At 43.6% G+C, this 21,914-nt stretch overlaps 1 protein-coding gene across 3 annotated transcripts in view; it reads left to right on the forward strand.

Annotated features, from left to right (window-relative positions):
- The window catches only part of LCLAT1 (lysocardiolipin acyltransferase 1), a 205,422-nt gene that overhangs the window by 114,954 nt on the left and 68,554 nt on the right, over positions 1–21,914 (forward strand). For all 3 annotated transcript variants that reach the window (XM_048843402.2, XM_048843401.2, XM_048843403.2), the window contains one exon: positions 15,192–15,308. In XM_048843402.2, coding sequence (XP_048699359.1) covers positions 15,192–15,308 — 117 coding nt within the window. The remainder of the gene's footprint in view (positions 1–15,191; positions 15,309–21,914) is intronic.

Here is a 21,914-nt window from a genome sequence, read left to right on the forward strand (position 1 = left end):
ACTACAGCAGGTCAGCTGCACCCGGGCTGCTGCAGTGCTGCAAGTGTAGACAAGCCCACAGTTAGCTTTTGAGTCAAACTGCTGCATACTGTATGTTTAATTATGTTGTCAAACATTTACTAACTTCAGTGACAGTTGTAGACAGGAGGCTCAGAAATACTCTGTTACTATGTGAACTTGAAGATTTTATAATTAATTCTTGTAATCTATTTTGGTATAGTTCATAGCTTCCAGAACAGAATTTTCACTTAGAAACCAATACTCCATGTACTTTTTCAATGCTCTGTCATCTGAAGTTCTTATGCCAACACTTCAGACTGCAGTTCATAATACCCATCAAAGTGAGTCTTATGGATATCCCTGTTACATTTTAGCTTGGAAAAGACGTCATTAAAATTCCATGGAATGTTTAGTCTGTTTTACTTGTAAACGGTGAAAGTCTTAAAAGAATGGGAACCATTTTGGCTATCTGATAGGTGAAGGGTAGCAGACAACCTCAGTTACATTGTACATTTTAGTATTTGAAATGTTTACATACCAGACATTCATTAAGTTCCAGTTTTGCTTTACTTTTGAAACTGCAGCTCATTGATTTCCATAAAAATAGATCATTCTGCTTATTGCTTCTCTCCTTCTTCTTAAATATTTACTGTATAACTCGAGCTTCCTGTATTTAATTATCTAAACTATAATGCCTCGGTAGAAAGGAAGTATCATTAATATGAACTACCAAGTTAATGTCACTTGCACTCCCTTCGTCTTGAGGGTTGCCTTGCATGTCACTCTGGCTGCAGCAATGCTTGGGGGATGCACCTTCTTGTTCATGACATTTTGACATTACTCTGAATGGAGGTAAGATTCCACACACTTTTTTCCTCCCTTATCTACCTCTAGGACAGTTTGTTGGAAATGAACCAAGCAGAAGTCTGAGTCATATTCTTTTGATAAAACAAGCTTTATTATTAATAGAGGGAAAATCAAATTAACACAGAGAACTTTGCATAACATACCTCATCTGAATTCTTTGCAAAGCTCAGTGCAGTACGTGCACCTGGCTTAGTTGCAGTGAAAAAAGAAAATGCCTTACGTTTCTAGAGACTACTGTCCACTCTTTCCCCTTTCATCAGGCAGCCTGAGCCACTTGCTCTTTCTGTTTCTTAGGCCTTGTCTAAATGTGCAAATTGACAGATTTGGGTTAAACTAATGCAGTTTGCATGTGTAGACAAGGCCTTACGCCCCTCTACCAAGACCTATTTGTCAAATCCCTACTCAGTAGATTTATTTGATCTTGGAGGTGTTCTTTCCTGACCCTTAGCCACCTTAATAAGGCAAGGTGATTGAATTTTGATTTGTGTGTCCATTTTTCTCAGCTTAGGTGTTAGGTCATGTTAACTCAGTCTATCTGTACACATTGAATGTTAGTCTCTCATCTAAATAGAATGTATTTGCCTCATAAGTTTCTCTTACCAATGTTTCCACTTGCTATGAAATACAAATTGACAGGTATGAAATTCTGTGTCTGGTGTGATAGATATGGCAATTTCCTGCAATATCCTGAACAAATCTTGTTGAAATAACTTTCATGTATCTTAAGAGTTTGTTATATTAAAAATGAAAATGTTCATGTATTATTGTGGGATTGTATGTTACATCTCTGGGGGAGACACGACTAATGTAAACCCTGAGAAGTATTATAAGCTTCAGGGACACTTTTATTCAGGGACACTTGTTTTTAATATGTTTTCTCTGTGCTTTCATCTGAGGAATAAATGTGCTTGCTTAGAAGGAGCTGTGTGGTAACTTAACTGTGGGCAATTATGCCGTTTATAGCTTCCGGAGAAAAGGCAAAGCAGGCCTGTTTATGCATCTGATTTGCTGGAGAACTCACAGTGTAGGCAGGGAACTTCTGCAACCTGGAAAATCAGGAGGGAGACACAGAGACAGAGAGTGACAGCTGAGGAGCCAGGAGCCTAGAATGGGTGCCCTTGCTAGACAATAGAGGGGAAATACCAGCTGCAGTTACCCTGAACTATGGTGGCAGTGTATTTGGCTCTGTAACAGTGTGAATTATATGCCAACAGCTGTGAAAGCAAATATCCTAGAAGGAAATAGCACAGAGAAAAGTCTTGATAGTCTTTTTGGGGAAGGAATAGCAGGAAAAGAGAGAGGGAAAATGAATTATGAACAGCTGAAGAAATATCGGCTGGTTGAGCTATGCAAAGAAAAGCAGCTCAAAACTGCGGAGCGGACAAAGACACAGCTAGTCGACTTGCTGTATCCTAACGACCAGAGGAGGAATTATGGTCCAAGTTCATGGGGAACATGAGCCCACTGGCAGAGGGTTCAGCAGGCAGGGAAGCTCTTGGAGCTAGAGCGACAATGTCAGCTCACGTGAGAAGAGGAGAGCAGGAGAGCCAGTGCCAGCACAAGGAGAGGGAGAAGAAGGATCATCAGCTTGAGATGTAAAAATTGCACCAGCAGGACTATAGTCTGATAGATGAAGCCAGATACTAGGAGCCTTTCCCAATGGGTGGCATGGACTCCAAATTACTTCCCTGCTTTAGGAAGGGGGTTCACATGGATGTGTTTCTGAAGGTTTTTGAAATGTGGTGTAAATTGAATAAGATGGGGCAGAAGGAATGGTACAGTATCTAGCTCCACTACTGTTAGGGACAAAAAGCCTTGTCCATTTTCACACATACGGACAAAGAGGACTATAAAGATTATGAGCTCAAATTAGGAGTTAGATAGCGGTTTCAGTTCAAATTAGGGGTTACGTAAGGAAATGGGGAACTGGTTGGGGGGGTGCAAACTCAATGAGGCCTACGAATTAACAGGTATTGAACGGTTCTATAAACTCTGCACCTCGCCGCTCCATTCTTCTCTCCCCGCTCCCTGAAATCATGATTAATAGACAAGAATACTAGAGAAGTGACCGAACCTGGGAAATGAGCTAACCAATATGCAGACGGTCTGAGAGGAAAATCAAGGGAGATGGGGACAAAGCTGACCCACCCAGAAGGAAGAGTCAAACTGGTTAAACCAGACCTGGGGAGGAGGCAAACCCTAACAGGCCCAAAAAAGGAACCTGGGGAGTTGATATATTTTTGTTGCCACAAGTCTGACTTGCTGGGTAACATACAGTGTAGGCAGGGAGTTGGGCAGCCTGGAAAAGATAGTCAGGAGGCAGAGAGACATGGGTCTCCATCCAAGAGTGGTGTTGGCTGAGGAGCCAGGAGCCTAGAGTGGGTGTCCTTGCTGGCCCATGGAAGGGGAATACAGGTGATAGCAGGTACTACCATATGTTCTATCATTGTGCTGTCAGAGGTAACCTTTTTTCCCCCTCTTCGGTCTTTGACTTATAAATCAATTTGTGTGCGCTTTATTTAGTAATTTAAGGCACAGTTTGGCAGTCTGTTCTCCCTATTCAGCCCTCCAGAATATGCTAGGTGTCCTCTCAGTATGGATGGGACATGAGGCCTGCTCCAAGCTCACATCTTAATTACCAGGAGGGGTACCAAGATGTACAAAGGAGTAGGGGAGGTGGGATGACGGCAATATCAGTAACATGACCTATTTATTCAGTGATGACTGTTGCACGGATCCTGGGTGGGAGGGAGGAAATTAAATGTCACAACTTTAACGTTAGTACCTACTTTTGATCATTCAACTAAAAATTAACTCCTAAAAGTAGCTTTGGGCTATTTTCTTTACTGTTTCATTTGAAATGGGTTCTTTGATTTTGTTGTTGTTATTATTATTATTATTATTATTATTATTTTGTTATGTAATTCCACAATAGAAGATTGTAGTGGTGATGGGGAGTCCTGAGAGGTGGCATGGTGAAACTAATACCGAAGTAACTGCAGTCCTTTCAGATTAACTTATTACTAAAGTTCCCATTTGATATTAAACACATTTAAATAACATTAGTATAATTTCTAAAGTATACTCAGTCCTGATCAGTGCTTCTCTCCCAAAGACACATGAAAGAGAAATCCATATTGAAAGCCATGGAAAAAATTGAGGTCTGCTGCCTTTAAGCCCATTAGGTTCAGTTTTCAAAAGCATCTTAAGTGACTTAAATCATTTAAGGTATACTTGAAAACTATATCCATCACCAGTATGTGTCTGTACCTCCGTTTTTTTTTTTAAATACATCAACAGGTATTCTAAACACACTAGTAGGTCTTGTCCCATAAATGTCAATATACAGAAATACTTTGTGAAAACTCTACTGGCCTATTTGATATTGCATGTGGGAAAGGTGGATCAGGTTGCCCAGCATTGCTATAATATGCAGCAGTAAGGTATCAAGTGTATATTTCTCCCTTTACATGTGCTATTATGAGTCAGTAAAAATCATTATCCAAAATTAAATGTTCACAGTTTACACTGTTAGTACTTAGAATTATTTTGAAGCCAAACTATGAAATGCTGAATGGCCACCAACAAAAAGATGGATTGCAAAGACTTTTGAATTTCTTTCCAGCAAAAATATGGCAAAGGCTAGGAAAGACTCTCATACAAATCTTACCATAATCTCATGAGCAATGCGAAATCCAAGTGTGAAGTATTTCCATGTGCTTCAGACTTGATGTTTGTTGTAGTTTCACGAGATTGATACTATCTTCTGCCAACTTTTTCCTTTCTTGACTCTTTACATCTTTCAGTATTCTTTTGGGTAAAATTCCTGTATACCCTAGTTGGCTCCATAGATTCATAGATATTTAGGTCAGAAGGGACATTATGATCATCTAGTCTGACCTCCTTCACAACGCAGGCTCCAAAGTTTTCTGAAAAAAAAATAGTTCATTTTTTTAAATAGCTGAATGACATCTGACTCTCAATGAGCAAAATTCATATTTTTGCCTCAGCAGTTTATCAGATCACTACATTTTTCTATCTTTCAATTCAGAATATTCAAATTAAAGGATGTCTGACAGTAAATCAGCTCCAGTTCCAACTTCTGTGGTGGTCTTAGCATATATAATTTTAAAGTGACTTCTTGAAAAACACAACGCTTAATTTCGAAATAAATCCATTGGGTGGAATGGCAAATAGCATGCTGTCCGTCCGTCCTTCCTTCCTTCCTTCCTTTTTTATTTATTTTTTTTTAAAGTAACTTGTTGATTCCTGGTATTCCAAGTGGCAGAGTCTAAGAATAACAGAGGTGTGATGCTTACAGTTTCTATGATAACTTTTATGTATATTAAGAGCATCACCTAGCCACCCTTCAAAATCGGCATGGAAACTCCCTCAATCTTTGTCACTTGCTAGTATAAATACTGATCCCCAACAAACGTATGGAGAGTGCTCACTGAATGAATGGCTGTTACATTTTAATATTAATTATTTGTGTTACCATAGCACCTAACCACCCTCATCGTGGACCAGGGCATCTTTGTGCTAGGCACTGTATAAACAGAACAAAAAATGGTCACTGCCCCAAAGAGTGTATAATTGAACGACAAGACAAGAGACAACACATGGATACAGACAGATGAAGGAGAACAAGGAAACAGACCTTCTTCTTCGAGTGCTGTCCCTGTGGGTGCTCCATTCCAGGTGACGGTGCGTCCCAGCGCTGTTGATCGGAGATCTTCGGTAGCAGTGCCTGGTCGGGACTCATGTGCTCAGCTGCTGTCTCACAGTCTCGTTAGAATCTGCCTGAGTGCGTGGGTCCCGCTCCACCCATAGTTCCTTCTCAACCGTCCTCGGCTGAAGTCAGGACTCAGGGCAGTGCTAACACTCTTCCCTGGTCTCTGAAGGAGACAATCACAAAAATATAGCAGTAGTTAGTAACATCCCAATTGTTTCCCTTCCTTTAGAATAGCTACTTAGTTAAAAACAAAACAGAAACAAAAAAACAAAAACTGTTTTCCTCAGGCTTGTCTCCCGCGGAGAGAGACTCCCCCAGCACTTCAAGTTCTATAATGCCAGGGGCTTCAGGATTTAAGAAATGTGTCTCTTGTCAGGACTCTATGCCAAAGTCCAATGGACATTCATGCTGCGTGAAGTGCCTAGGTGACACACACGTCCCTGCTAAGTTCCTCCATTGCACAAGCCTCAAAACCAGGGCTCATTGTGACAGGGACCTGTGGCTGAAAATGATTCTTATTCAGAAATCCCTGCAGCCACCTCCGGAGAAGGGCACCTTTAAACCCTCTCCCTCAGGCTGCCTGGCCAGGTCTGAGCCTATTGGGAGCACGGCTTCATCCTCTCAGGCAGGGCAAGGAGTCCAACTGTCTCAAAGTGGAGACTTCCACAAGGGTAAAGGGTCTCCTGCGAGATGCTGACACTCAGTGCTGTTAACGCCGAAGACAGGAGTCTCCGACCGTCCCAGCACTTCAGCGGCTTTCGCAGAGTGCAGAGGCAGGGACACAACTTCCCATGCAGGGAAGATGTCCTCAGCACCAGACCCCTTGGCACCAAAAATAGACCCAGTGCCGAAAGCATGCTCTACCCCGGTGCCAACAAGAATGTCGGCACCGAGTCTGCCCGCTGCTCATGCAGCAGCAGCGGACCTCCTGCAGGGCGCACACAAAAGATCCGCGGCACCGGGGAAAGCTAAACAAAAGTCTGTGCATGCCTCTGAGCACAGACCGCGTGCAGCACACTCAGACCCTAGGGAACAGCAACAACGGTTCCTGAATCAAGATGGTCTTTCACTGGCACCTGAGCCTAACTCTCCGCTCCTGGATACACAGTGCTCACTCTTTGACCAGCCACTCTCGCCACCTGACCTGACCACCTTTACTGACAGCGAGCCTGATATGCAACAGCGGGAGTTCTCCCCACCTGCCTCTCCTACGGCACCGGATTCTTTTACACCTCAGACCATGGCAAACAACCACCAGCCTCAGTTTCCCTACTCTCCCCCCCGGCCCCATGGGCTATACCTAACTTCTGTCATCCAATGCCTTGGCCTCATTGGTACCCTTGGCCAGCTCCTACTGCCACTCACCCTCATGCTTCTTCCACCAGACCACAAGTTCCTTCTGCGCCTCCAGCTCCATCTACTTGTAGAGGGCCTGAACCCCGCTCTGAAGACGTGGGCCAGGGACCATACCATGATTCGCCGAACCCCAACTCTCCAGCAGCTCCAGACAGAGCCCTGCCGCCTCCGCCTCCACAGCATTTGGACGACCTGAAACAGTTCTAGGAACTTTTCAAGAGGGTGGCAGTCAGCCAAGACATCCCTTTAGTGGAGGTCCAGGAGACACAACACAAACTCCTCAAAATCCTTCAACCCTCTGCTCCCTCAAAGATCGCGCTTCCCATAAATGACGCACTCTCTGCATCAGGTATCCCCAAAGATCTGAAGACCAAAGTGGAGGATCTCCCCTTTGATAAAGACAAACAAGATCTTTCACACCATGAAAGACTCTAGAGCAACCCTACGCACCTGGGCTTCTACCCATCAATTCCCAGGAGACAATGGTATCAACCTTACCAAAGACCACGTACACAACAGTATCACCGGCCTCAGATCAGACCCTATGACGTGCCTAGGAATCGCCCTAGACCTCCTAGGTGCAGACAAAACCAAGCGCAAACAGCTACTTCCCACCCACTGGGAAATAAACAACAAATTTGAAGCATTGGTCGAGGGCCTGCAGGACCACTCCTTGACTCCACTGCCTACTTGCTCATTTGGCCACCGCCTCCAGGCTTTCCATCATTCCTGGCAGCAGATTACACAGGACCATTGGGTCCTAGAAATAGTTCAGTCCAGCTACTCCATCCGTTTTATATCCCACCCTCCTACCCTTCCCCCTTTCCCATGCCTCTTCAGAAACCCCTCTCATGAACACCTACTTCGCGTAGAAGTGGATCACCTTCTCTGGATAGGTGTAGTGGAACCCGTGCCGACACAATGTCAAGGAAAAGGGTTCTATTCCCACTACTTTTTGACCCAGAAAAAGACAGGGGATGGAGGCCTATACTAGACCTACGCCGACTGAACAAATTTGTAAGAGTACAAAAATTCAAGATGGTCACACTGGGCACAATAATACCTGCGCTGGAACAAGGGGACTGGTTCACAGCCCTTGTCCTACAGGATGTCTACTTTCACATATCCATTCATCCGGCCCACAGACGCTTCCTATGCTTCACAATCAGACACAACCATTTCCAATACAGGTGTCAAGGTTCCTTCCCCCCCACTCTGAACTCTAGGGTACAGATGTGGGGACCTGCATGAAAAACCTCCTAAGCTTATCTTTACCAGCTTAGGTCAAAACTTCCCCAAGGTACAAAATATTCCACCCGTTGTCCTTGGACTGGCCGCTACCACCACCAAACTAATACTGGTTACTGGGGAAGAGCTGTTTGGACGCGTCTTTCCCCCCAAAATACTTCCCAAAACCTTGCACCCCACTTCCTGGACAAGGTTCGGTAAAAAGCCTCACCAATTTGCCTAGGTGACTACAGACCCAGACCCTTGGATCTTAAGAACAATGAACAATCCTCCCAACACTTGCACCCCCCCCTTTCCTGGGAAATGTTGGATAAAAAGCCTCACCAATTTGCATAGGTGACCACAGACCCAAACCCTTGGATCTGAGAACAATGAAAAAGCATTCAGTTTTCTTACAAGAAGACTTTTAATAAAAATAGAAGTAAATAGAAATAAAGAAATCCCCCCTGTAAAATCAGGATGGTAGATATCTTACAGGGTAATTAGTTTCAAAAACATAGAGAACCCCTCTAGGCAAAACGTTAAGTTACAAAAAAGATACACAGACAGAAATAGTTATTCTATTCAGCACAATTCTTTTCTCAGCCATTTAAAGAAATCATAATCTAACACATACCTAGCTAGATTACTTACTAAAAGTTCTAAGACTCCATTCCTGGTCTATCCCCGGTAAAGACCAGCATATAGACAGACACACAGACCCTTTGTTTCTCTCCCTCCTCCCAGCTTTTGAAAGTATCTTGTCTCCTCATTGGTCATTTTGGTCAGGTGCCAGCGAGGTTACCTTTAGCTTCTTAACCCTTTACAGGTGAGAGGAGCTTTCCCCTGGCCAGGAAGGATTTCAAAGGGGTTTACCCTTCCCTTTATATTTATAACAACAGGGTACTCCCTTTTGGACTCTCCACAGCACCAAGAGTATTCTCCAAAACCCTAGCCATAGTTGTGGCCCACCTCCACAGACACGGGATCATACTTTTCCCCATCAAGATTATTGCCTCATCAAGGGCAGCTCATATGACGAGACGCTTCGAGTTACTCATTTCACCATCTCACTCTTCCACAGCTTGGGCCTATAAATAAACATCCAAAAATTCACCCTGAAGCCAACACAGCAGATCTAATTCATTGGAGCTCACCTGGACTCAGTTCGAACAAGAGCCTCACTACCACACAACAGATTCCTCACTATCTTACACCTCATACGCTCTCTGTTTGTCCCAGGATACTGGCAAGAATTTGCCTACAGCTCCTTGGACACATGGCAATCACCACCTACTTGGTCAAGTATGCCAGGCTGCACATGAGATGTCTTCAGGGTTGGCTCAACTCAAACTACAAACCCAGCAGGCACAGCTCTGCACGCTGCTAACTCCTCCAGCGAATGTACTAGCTTCCCTGCAATGGTGGACAAGACCAGAGAACCTTCGCATAAGCGTTCCCTTTCAACAACAATTCCCCATGCTCATGCTCACCATGGATGCTTCCCTGATCGGTTGGGGAGCGCATCTGGAGGGACACGTGGCACAAGGGTGCTGGTCTCTTCCAGAGACGCGTCTACACATAAACCTCCTAGAGCTCAGAGCTGTGAGACAAGCCTGCCTCCACTTTCTTCCCCTTATAAAGAACAAATCTATCCGGGTCCTAACGGACAATATAGCGTGTGTGTTTTACATAAACAGACAAGGGGGAGCTCGATCACACTCCCTCTACCTGGAAGCCATCTGATTATGGAATTGGTGCATAGAGCACCACATACAAATTGTTGAGTCATACCTACCCGGCTGTCACAACACTACCGCCGATACACTCAGCAGACACTTCTCTAAAGAACACGAGTGGGAATTGCACCCCACGATACTACAACAGCTCTTCTCCCAATGGGGCACCCCATCAATAGATCTCTTTGCCACAACCCAGAATCGCAAATGCCACCTCTTTTTCTCCAGAGCGGGATTTGGGACTGCATCCCTAGGAGACGCATTCCTCATCCCGTGGAACAGCTCTCTCCTGTATGCCTTTCCACCGATCCCTCTAATACACAGGGTCCTACGCAAGATCAAAGAGACAACAAGGCTCAGGTCATACTCATTGTCCCGTCTTGGCCAAGACAGACATGGTACCCTTACCTGCTCCACATGTCCACCCGTCCTCCACGGACTCTCCCCAACGGACCAGATCTCCTTTCGCAGGATAATGGACAAATTCTTCACCCCCAGCTCCAGAAACTCTACCTGACAGCATGGTTCCAGACCCATGAATTAGCCTGTTCTGAGCAAGTCCGATACAGCCTCCTGCATAGTAGAAAAGACTCCACTCGTAAAACTTACCTGCAGAAGTGGAAGCGATTCTCCTTGTGGTGTTCAAACAAACATTTATGACCCCATATCATGACCCTTCCTAACATCCTAGACTACCTCCTGAAACTAAATCAGGATGGACTCTCACTCAGCTCCATCAGGGTATACCTAGCGGCTCTTACTACCTTCCATGATTCGTTAGACAGATTTTCACTCTTTGCCTACCCCACTATAAAACGCTTCCTCCTGGGCCTACAAAATCTCTACCCCGAGATTTATCCATCTGCAGCTGCATGGTATCTCAATCTCGTTCTTCACGGTCTTATGAAACCTCCATTTGAGCCCTTAGCTACTTCATTTCTTCTTCTTATGTCCATGAAGGTAGCCTTCTTGGTTGCTATAACATCAGGAAGGCAGGTAGGGGAAATCAGCACCTTGATGGCCTCCCTTCCTATACAACCTTCTCCAAAGACAAAGTTACCCTGCAACCCCATCCTAAATTTCTCCCTAAGGTGGTATCAACCTTCCACCTTAACCAACCAATATACTTACCTACATTCTATCCCAAACTTCACAAGACTCCACACAAGGCAATGCTGCATACCCTCGATGTCAGACGAGTACCGGCCTTCTATTCAGACAGGACTAAATCATTTTGTAAGTCCTCCTGCTTATTTGTCTCACTACCGAGCGATCAAAGGGTGCGGCACTTTCTAAACAATGACTTTCCAAGTGGATCTCTGACTGCATCAGATCCTGTTATTGCATTCAAAATGCTCAACCACCCGAAGGCATCAGAACTCATTCTACTCGAGCCATGTCAGCATCCATTGCTTTCCTCCATAATGTACCCATTCCTGATATTTATAAGGCGGCCACTTGGTCATCTGAACACACATTTAGTAAACACTATGCTATCACACAGGATACCACGGCAGTCACAATAGTAGGCCATACAGTACTGTCTACAGTACTCACTGCCGCAACTCCAAAGTCCCACCAGCCTTAGTGGGTACTGCTTCACATTCACCTGGAGTAGAGCAGTACCCACAGGGTACTTCGTGGGTACTGCTTAACAGGGACAGCACTCGAAGAAGAAGAGAAAGTTACTCACCTTGCAGTAACTGAGGTTCTTCGAGATGTGTCCCCCTGTGGGTGCTCTGCTCCCCGCCTTCCTCCCCTCTACTTTGAAGTTCTATACTGATTTCTCCACGGTAGAGAAGGAACTGAGGGGGGCGCGGGATGCGTGCGCTCAGGCAGATTCTAACGAGACCGAGAGACAACAGCTGAGTATGTGCGTCCCAACCAGGTACCTCTACCAAAGATCTCTGATCAACGGCGCCAGGACACACCGTCACCTGGAGTGGAGCACCCACAGGGGGACACATCTCGAAGAACCTCAGTAACGGCAAGGTGAGTAACTTTCTCATACTGGTTAGTCTGAAAGGCAATGGTATCCATGCACCAATGGTTAATTAAATTTTTTGTAGGCTTTTATAGCAAAGGAGAGTTTTGAAGGAGGATAATGAGGTAGCATTGTGGATGTTCACAGAGAGCTCTTCCCAAGTGAGAGGGACTTCCAGGGAGAAAGTACAGAGGTGGTTGGTTGAAAATGTAACAAGTGATGGAGGCCCCAGGTCTTATTTACTGCACACTATTCAAACCCTGCTCTGAAGATAGAATTAAGTTCCTTATGGGCTTTTCTGTGACGTCTCACTAAAATATGAGTGCTTCATGAACAGTAATGAATTTATTTTCACAACCCCACAACTTTTTCACAACTGTGAGGTGAGATACTATTTATCCCCATTTTACAGATAGGGAATTGAGACATAAGGAGACTACGGTCAAAAGTGACCACTAATACTGAGTGCCTAATCTGAGATGCATGGGGCCTGCTTTTCAGGCTACATAGCAGTATGTGATACTTAATATGTTCAAAGCACAACTCCCGTTGATTTCAGTTGTAGCTGAGTGCTCAGCCCCTGTCTTAAGTTGGGGATCCAGAAAAGGAAGAACATACAATTAATGACTACCAGTGAAAAGTTTGGTTTGTGACTTGCCAGATGTTACATAGGGACTCTGTGGCAGAGATAGAATCCAGTTCCCCAGGACAGCATTCAGCTGTCTTAACCGTGAGACCACCCTTTCTCTCCCTGCATTTCCGTGCCTCATTTGTTACACACTTCCCAACTTCTGCAACAAATAAAGCAGGGGTCCTAGAGACAGCTGTCTCCTTTAATACACAGACATTACTCATTCTCAGAGCAAATTTTCCAGTGGGAAAAGCAGTATGTGACCATGTAATTAAAGACTGTATCATAAGGCATTTGCACCAGGGGGTAAATTAAGTTTGCACATGCAACCGTAATTCTGGCATTTCCTAACTTTTGAGTGCTTGACTTGCAACCTTAATAAAGTTCTTTTAACATAGCTCTTTTGGAATGTTATATATAGATATTGTCTGCTCATCATCCTTTTCATTGACTGATCTTTTTCTAGTTTTCCAGTTTTCAAAATGTCAGGAACACAAATAGTCAAACACCAGCTAGAACCCTCAGCAACCAGTTCTGTGTCTGCTTGCAGCTCTCTGTTGTCATATGCACTCTGACTGCACTAAGCCAGGACCACTCTTGGGCATCTCGTCACATCAGTCTGAAGTTCCCCCTTTTATTTAGCAATATGGGAAGGATAGGAAGGCTGCAACTTCCCAAACACCCATTCATGATTCCCCTCCCATTTGGTGCAGAGACGCTGCCTAGATTAAAATTGTTTCTCTAGACCTCTTTCAAAAGTAGGGTATTAATGAAGTTAGCAGAACTGTTTTAAAACTCTTTAAGCATGGACCAGTTAGCCATTGTGGATGAGGGTTCTCGGTGAAAGATTTTTTCAGCTATTTTAATGTTTCTCAGATTTCTTAGGTTTGGAAGCTTTTCTTTTAACTATAATGTTTTTTTTAATGTAGCTTTATGCGTTGGCAAATTGGAAGAAAATATGTTTCGACTCTTTTGGTTGCATTAATTACTTGTTCCCTGGAAGTACTCCATAGTATGCCATAGTGGTCGCTGAGTAGTAGCTATTATTGTCTCCAAATTAGGTGGTCAGTAAGCCTCTGCTCCACTGTTAATTTTTTAAGGGCAACATCCATGAAAGATTGTATTCTGTATCGTATGTAATGCATTTTTGCTTGTTAAGTTGAAAAATTATTTAGCACATTGCTATTGCAAAGTATGTTCATTAACCAACAGGAGGTTCTCTGTATAAAGTAACATATCTACCAGTGAGCAATAGAGAGAGCATGTGGTTTAGAATAAAAAGAGGCAGACTTGGCACAAATGAGCAGAGTGCCTTACTAACACAATGATTGGGACTAATCTCTACACTCATGCCTTTGGTTTTTGTTTGACAAATGAGTTAGGTGACAAAGCTTGACGAAATTAAAAGGAAAAGATATTATCTGTACTTGATCAATTTTGCTAGCTTATTAAGCAACAATGGGCTTTCCATTAGCATTCTCATCTTTATTCTCTGTTAGCCGTGGTTGATTCTAATAAATTCTACGTGCATTGGGTTTTGTATTGATCAGACACAGATCTTGTTCCACACCTCTGTTGCTGGACTGTCCCCTTTTGAACACCAAAAGTGTTGTATAATAAATACATTCAATTAAATTGTTTTTCCTCATGTTGGCATGGGGAGATCCTAGGTGTCTTTTGTCTTAGGGACCCTGAAGATGCAGTGACACCAATGGAATGCAGCAAGCAAGGCTACTTTAATTTGAGCAGACAGTTTGAAGAATTCTCCCACACATGCTATAAAACAAGTGGCTTCATGTCCACTCGTCAGTTTTTCTTTTTTGTATCTGTTTTGGTTTGCTGAGTGGGATGTGTAGTAATTATTTCTGAAGAGTTGTGCAGTTACCTTGCATACAGGATTCTTGCTGCCAGACAGTGAAAATCTTTACTTCACCAGGTTTTCACCAGAACTGCTTTCAGGTGGCTTGTGAATACTGTGCTTACAATAGCAAGCCCGTATTGCTGCAGAGGGGAATTGGTTGAAAATCTAATGTACTGTATATAAGTGCAACTCAAATTTATGACTAGACTAGTGACTAAAGCCTGTCAAGTTAAAAATGAGTAAGCTGACTGTCAAGTGTTGATCTAGTGCAGTTGACTAATTGCTGCTTGTCTACATTTAGAAAACAAAGCTTTTTTTTTTTTCCCAGCTGGGAATAAGGTACTTATAACAATTCTGTTTGACACAAAACGTTGATTTAAAGGTTCTCAATTCATAATATCAAAGCTTACACTATTAGAAACTGTACCTTTTGAGTTAAAATGTCATTCCAGTTTCCGGCACTTATGTAACTTGTACATTGCAATAATCGTTTTATTATGTCTTTCATTATCTAGCTTTGGTAAATGTGAAAGACAGGTTAATTAAGAGTACACCAAAGAGTAAAAAAATTTTTTAAATAATCATATAAGGAAAAAACCCTCACAAGTTGCTATATCTCATGGTATTATGAATCTAACCAAAAGCACTGTTATAGTCTGCTGCCTTCAGAACAGTGCTACAGTGATGTACTCTGTGTGCTGCTGTTGTATTGGGGGCTGTTATAATATTATGAAACTTTATAACTCCTTCTAATATTCATGTTGTTAATGTTCTTTTTTTTAAATCTTTAGCCAATACCAAAGCCCGCAGTAATGAATTTGCTGAAAAGAATGGACTCCGGAAATACAAATATGTCTTGCATCCACGAACTACTGGTTTCACTTTTGTAGTAGAACGTCTAAGGGAAGGTAACATTTCTTTATATATATATATTTACCTTTCTCCTCTGCAGCTTCAAATAACTAAACTCAGGAAAGCCAGATAATTGACTTCAATAAACTAACTACTCCAAAATAGTATTAGAAATGCAATAGATACCTCATATGAGAAGACAACTTTCTTGTTTTCTGCCATGATTACGGGGTTTGTAGTATGCTGAGAATAGCGGCAGTCTTGTGTTTATAAGATATTAATATAATTTAGAACATCCACAATGAGACAAGAAACCACTCCCTTGCTCCAAAGTTTTTTTAATACTATGGCTTGGTTAATGATTCAGTGCAGGAAAATAACTTTGGAAATCTCTAAGTAAGGCTAGCCTTAATGTCTGTACCTGTACTTAATCCTGGGGGAGTATTTATTTGTATTACAGTAGCATCTTGGGACCCCAGTCAGTGATCATGGCTCCGTTGAGCTAGACACTGTATAAACATATAGCAAGACTGTCTCTTCTCTGAAGAGCTTATTGTCTGTCTATAAAATGGGACACCAAGTGACTACAATAAATAATCAAGGGGAGCATAAAACAACAGACTACTATGAACAACATAAGCAGTGGGTCACAACACACCATTGTTGAAATTTTAGTAGGCATCTTAGGTTTTCACATACATTGCATGTTCTTTGTCTAACTTATGGTAGTATGTAGTTCACTGTTTCGTACACAGTTTAAAGGTTTGATTTGCTTAAAACTTCCAACAGTTAGGTCTTTCTTTGCTGTATTAATGCTATTATCTTGGGATCCTTTTTCAATTAAAGCAAGATTTTCAACTTGAAATCTAGTCAATTAAAAAAAAAGTTTAAAATCATTTCAGGTACTATACTTGTTGAGAGGTCACCTCCCCAATCCTTGTGGTTTTAAGTAATTTTCCTGTATTAAAAAATTGTTTTTCTCTCATGTTGCTGTGTAAAAAACATGCACAAACAGGGCAACTGATTATAAAGGGAAAACACTAAAAGTGATTTTATATGAAGTTCTGTCAGATGTACAAAGTTGGAGAAAAAACCTGAAAAAACTAGTTTTTCTTCTGGTGTTTCAGATGCTGTAATTTTAAGTGTTACTTGTTTCTATAGGAGGCACATTTTCAGACAAATGAAATGTTAAATTGAAATGTCCTTCCAACCTCACCATTAACATTAAAGTATCTATGTAGCTGTAGGTACGTCTACACAGCAGCTATACACATGCTAGCTCCGAGCTAAAATAAGCAGTGTGGCTGTGGCAGCGCTGGTGATGGCTGTGGGTAGCCAACTGGCTGCAATCCCATCTGAGAAGTCTAGGTATGTACTTGGATGGCTAGCCCAAGCGGCTGCCCTTTCTGCTGTGTCACACTGCTATTTTTAGCACATTGGCTAGATCAGAGCTAGTGTATGTATGTCTATCCAAGCTGAGAATTTTACCTCCGAGCTGCAGTGTAGATGGACCGTGGGGGAGTAAAAGGGGGGAGAGCACTCAACTCTTAGGTAGTCTAGCCTAATACTTCCCATTATAAAACCTTTATTTTCAGTTGCATAGAGTTGTGAAGAAAATTAAGACCCCTAACGTTAAGGTGCTAGCCCTTTCTTCACTGTTTCCACACGATTGTAATGGATAGCAGTTACAATAACCCCAGAAATAGACTAGGATCTTCATTCTTGCTTGTGATTGCAGACTGAAGGATGGTGTGTGATTTTAAGTTGGGGAGGTGGTGATGAAAACTTAAACATCATGTTTGTGTTTGAAAATATTCTTGCGCCTGTATGACAACCTTAATGCCCCATGGTTTCCCTGTGAATAAATTTTGGCTCATGGCAGTTTTCCATTCCTCATGCTGAAATGCCTTCACTTCAAGCCTAAATACATTATTTAGTTCCAAAATAGGTCAGTGAAGAGGGGGAGAAATGCCGTGAAGTTTAATTGCCTTTTTAACTTTGAAAAAATAAATTTAATTTGGCAAGAACCCTGATTAATATGCATTGCAAGCTGTATTATGAATGAATTACCTGTTACGTTATAAAAATAGCTGTTTGTGACCAATAAAAGTACTTGGAGAAGAAGCTGAAATAATAACCTTCAGGAAAAAGTTACTCACATCTCTTTGCATGAGTTTGGGTCTTAATGTGAGGTTTTCCTGAGTTTTATAATAGGAGGCAGATTACGGACGCTAATTATTAGCACTTTCTGTGCAGCTCCCAAATCATGTGAATGCACTTCTTCTTCCAGCATGGACTTAACTTTTAGACTCTCCTGGTTTCCCCAGCTCTCTTTTATGTGGCCACGACTTACATCTGCTTTGTCTTATGTGCTCCCTATGTGAAACTGCTGCTAGTGTGGTTTCTGACTCCTTGCTGGGATTATGGGAACTACGCAAATCCAACCTAACCTTCCCTAGCTGCAACAAAAATAGGCTGGCAAGTAGGATTGTTCTGGCAGAGCAGCTTCCCCTCTGAGCGTGAATGCATCACGTTTGTTGCATATCCCAGCTCTTTTATAGCTACAGGAAGTGACCCCGAGCTCACTCTCAGACTCAGGCCCTCATACAACCTGAAGATTGCTGCTAATTTTTGTCCTGATCGAATTCCAATAAGAGGGAGACATCTTGTCATCCCAGTTCTAACAGGTTACATTACTGTTTTTCCTCAAGTAGTATTAATTTCATTCCTGTAAGCTTAAGTGTACCCTAGAGTAAATATAGACAGAGTGCATTAGATGCATAATTAGTGAAATATCTGATAAAGGGGTGACTGCAATTCCTGCTGCTTTTGAAGCATGAGGAAGACTTAAATTTAAGTCTGAATTAATTCTTGGAGAAGTGTTTTCAGTTTTCTGCTTCTACTCTACAGTAATTGTAAGCAGAATGATATAGTACAACTTCAGTCATTATTTTTCTCTACATCTTAAAAGAAAATGCAGTTCCAAATTAGGAAACTGAAGGAATGCTGAGAATATATGTTCTGTACACAGGTGCTGGAACTAGGGGTGCTGCCGCCCCCCCAGCTTGAAGTGGTTTCCATCATACATAGGGTTTACAGTTTGGTTCAGTGGCTCACAGCACCCCCTCTATACAAATTGTTCCAGCAGCTATGGTTCTGTATGCTGTTAGTTTTAATTTTAGTGACTGTCAGATGAAGGCATGGGAGATGAGTGAGGTGGCAGCAGAAAGCTGTACGAGAAATGAATAGGTGGAAAAAAGAAGTGTGGAGTACAACTAGAATATATGTACTTCTCATATTCAAGTAAAGAAAAATCATCTGTATCCTGTTAGTAATAACTGTGTTCTCGGTGATGTCTGAGTCTCAGCAATAGCTAATGCAGCTTTGTTGTCGCCTCCACTGATCTTTGTTGATGAATAGCACTCAAGCTATCATATTAACTCTTCTTCCCAACAGGCCACATCTGGGAATCGATTTTGCAAGATACAGAGAGCTCTGGACCCCATCTAGCAAAGCACTTAAGCATGTAAATAGTGCCATTGACTGTTCATGTGCTTAAAGCACATGCTTGAGCATTTCACTAGATGGGAGCCAGAGTGCTTAGTACTGTGGAGGATCTTTGTTGAGTGGACTAACCTCTGAAATACTGTCTGACATACTCAAAACACAGTGGCTTTCATTTGGTTTGCCATCGGCAAAAAGCTGTATCAAAAAGAAAAGGAATGTGTGATTTTTTTGTTTCTAAGCCCTGGTCTACACTAGGACTTTAGGTCGAATTTAGCAGCATTAAATCGATGTAAACCTGCACCCATCCACACGAGGAAGCCCTTTATTTCAACTTAAAGGGCTCTTAAAATCGATTTCCTTACTCCACCCCTGACAAGTGGATTAGCGCTTAAATCGGCCTTGCCGGGTCGAATTTGGGGTACTGTGGACACAATTCGACGGTATTGGCCTCCGGGAGCTATCCCAGAGTGCTCCATTGTGACCGCTCTGGACTCTCAACTCAGATGCACTGGCCAGGTAGACAGGAAAAGAACCGCGAACTTTTGAATCTCATTTCCTGTTTGGCCAGCGTGGCAAGCTGCAGGTGACCATGCAGAGCTCATCAGCACAGGTGACCATGATGGAGTCCCAGAATCGCAAAAGAGCTCCAGCATGGACCGAACGGGAGGTACGGGATCTGATCGCTGTTTGGGGAGAGGAATCCGTGCTATCAGAACTCCGTTCCAGTTTTCGAAATGCCAAAACCTTTGTCAAAATCTCCCAGGGCATGAAGGACAGAGGCCATAACAGGGACCCGAAGCAGTGCCGCGTGAAACTGAAGGAGCTGAGGCAAGCCTACCAGAAAACCAGAGAGGCGAATGGCCGCTTCGGGTCAGAGCCCCAAAGATGCCGCTTCTATGATGAGCTGCATGCCATTTTAGAGGGTTCAGCCACCACCACCCCAGCCGTGTTGTTTGACTCCTTCAATGGAGATGGAGGCAACACGGAAGCAGGTTTTGGGGATGAAGAAGATGATGATGATGAGGTTGTAGATAGCTCACAGCAAGCAAGCGGAGAAACGGGTTTTCCCGACAACCAGGAACTGTTTCTCACCCTGGACCTAGAGCCAGTACCCCCCGAACCCACCCAAAGCTGCCTCCTGGACCCAGCAGGCGGATAAGGGACCTCTGGTGAGTGTACCTTTTAAAATACTATACATGGTTTAAAAGCAAGCATGTGAAAGGATTCCTTTGCCCTGGCATTCGCGGCTCTCCTGGATGTACTCCCAAAGCCTTTGCAAAAGGTTTCTTATTGCGTCCTTCATGGTAGGACACTTTACCACTCCAGGCCAGTAACACGTACTCGGGAATCATTGTACAACAAAGCATTGCAGTGTATGTTTGCTGGCGTTCAAACAACATCCGTTCTTTATCTCTCTGTGTTATCCTGAGGAGAGTGAGATATAATTCATGGTCACCTGGTTGAAATAGAGTGCTTTTCTTCAGGGGACACTCAGAGGAGCCCATTCCTGCTGGGCTGTTTGCTGTGGCTAAACAGAAATGTTCCCCGCTGTTAGCCACAGGGAGGGGGGAGGGTTGAGGGGGTAGCCACGCCGTGGAGGGAGGCAAAATGCGACCTTGTAACGAAAGCACATGTGCTATGTATGTAATGTTAACAGCAAGGTTTACCCTGAAAGAGTGTAGCCACTGTTTTATAAAATGTGTCTTTTTAATACCGCTGTCCCTTTTTTTTCTCCACCAGCTGCATGTGTTTCAATGATCACAGGATCTTCTCCTTCCCAGGGGCTAGTGAAGCTTAGAAAGAAAAAAAAACGCACTCGAGATTAAATGTTCTCCGAGCTCATGCTGTCCTCTCACACTGACAGAGCACAAACGAATGCGTGGAGGCAAATAATGTCAGAGTGCAGGAAAGCACAAAATGACCGGGAGGAGAGGTGGCGGGCTGAAGAGAGAAAGTGGCGGGCTGAAGAGAGAAAGTGGCGGGCTGAAGAGAGTAAGTGGCGGGCTGAAGACAGGGCTGAAGCTCAAATGTGGCGGCAGCGTGATGAGAGGAGGCAGGATTCAATGCTGAGGCTGCTGGAGGACCAAACCAGTATGCTCCAGTGTATGGTTGATCTGCAGCAAAGGCAGCTGGAGCACAGACTGCCACTACAGCCCCTGTGTAACCAACCGCCCTCCTCCCCAAGTTCCATAGCCTCCACACCCAGACGCCCAAGAACGCGGTGGGGGGGCCACCGGCCAACCAGCCACTCCGCCACAGAGGATTGCCCAAAAAAAAGAAGGCTGGCATTCAATAAATTTTAAAGTTGTAAACTTTTAAAGTGCTGTGTGGCATTTTCCTTCCCTCCTCCACCACCCCTCCTGGGCTACCTTGGTAGTCATCCCCCTATTTGTGTGATGAATTAATGAAGAATGCATGAATGTGAAGCAACAATGACTTTATTGCCTCTGCAAGCGGTGATTGAAGGGAGGAGGCGAGGGTGGTTAGCTTACAGGGAAGTAGAGTGAACCAAGGGGCGGGGGGTTTCATCAAGGAGAAACAAACAGAACTTTCACACCGTAGCCTGGCCAGTCATGAAACTGGTTTTCAAAGCTTCTCTGATGCGTACCGCGCCCTCCTGTGCTCTTCTAACCGCCCTGGTGTCTGGCTGCGCGTAACCAGCAGCCAGGCGATTTGCCTCAACCTCCCACCCCGCCATAAACGTCTCCCCCTTACTCTCACAGATATTGTGGAGCACACAGCAAGCAGTAATAATAGTGGGAATATTGGTTTCGCTGAGGTCTAAGTGAGTCAGTAAACTGCGCCAGCGCGCCTTTAAACGTCCAAATGCACATTCTACCATCATTCTGCACTTGCTCAGCCTGTAGTTGAACAGCTCCTGACTACTGTCCAGGGTGCCTGTGTACGGCTTCATGAGCCATGGCATTAAGGGGTAGGCTGGGTCCCCAAGGATACATATAGGCATTTCAACATCCCCAACAGTTATTTTCTGGTCTGGGAATAAAGTCCCTTCCTGCAGCTTTTGAAACAGACCAGAGTTCCTGAAGATGCGAGCGTCATGTACCTTTCCCAGCCATCCCACGTTGATGTTGGTGAAACGTCCCTTGTGATCCACCAGAGCTTGCAGCACTATTGAAAAGTACCCCTTGCGGTTT

This window comes from Caretta caretta, chromosome 3, assembly GCF_965140235.1.
Source record: "Caretta caretta isolate rCarCar2 chromosome 3, rCarCar1.hap1, whole genome shotgun sequence".
NCBI classification, from domain to species: domain Eukaryota; kingdom Metazoa; phylum Chordata; order Testudines; family Cheloniidae; genus Caretta; species Caretta caretta.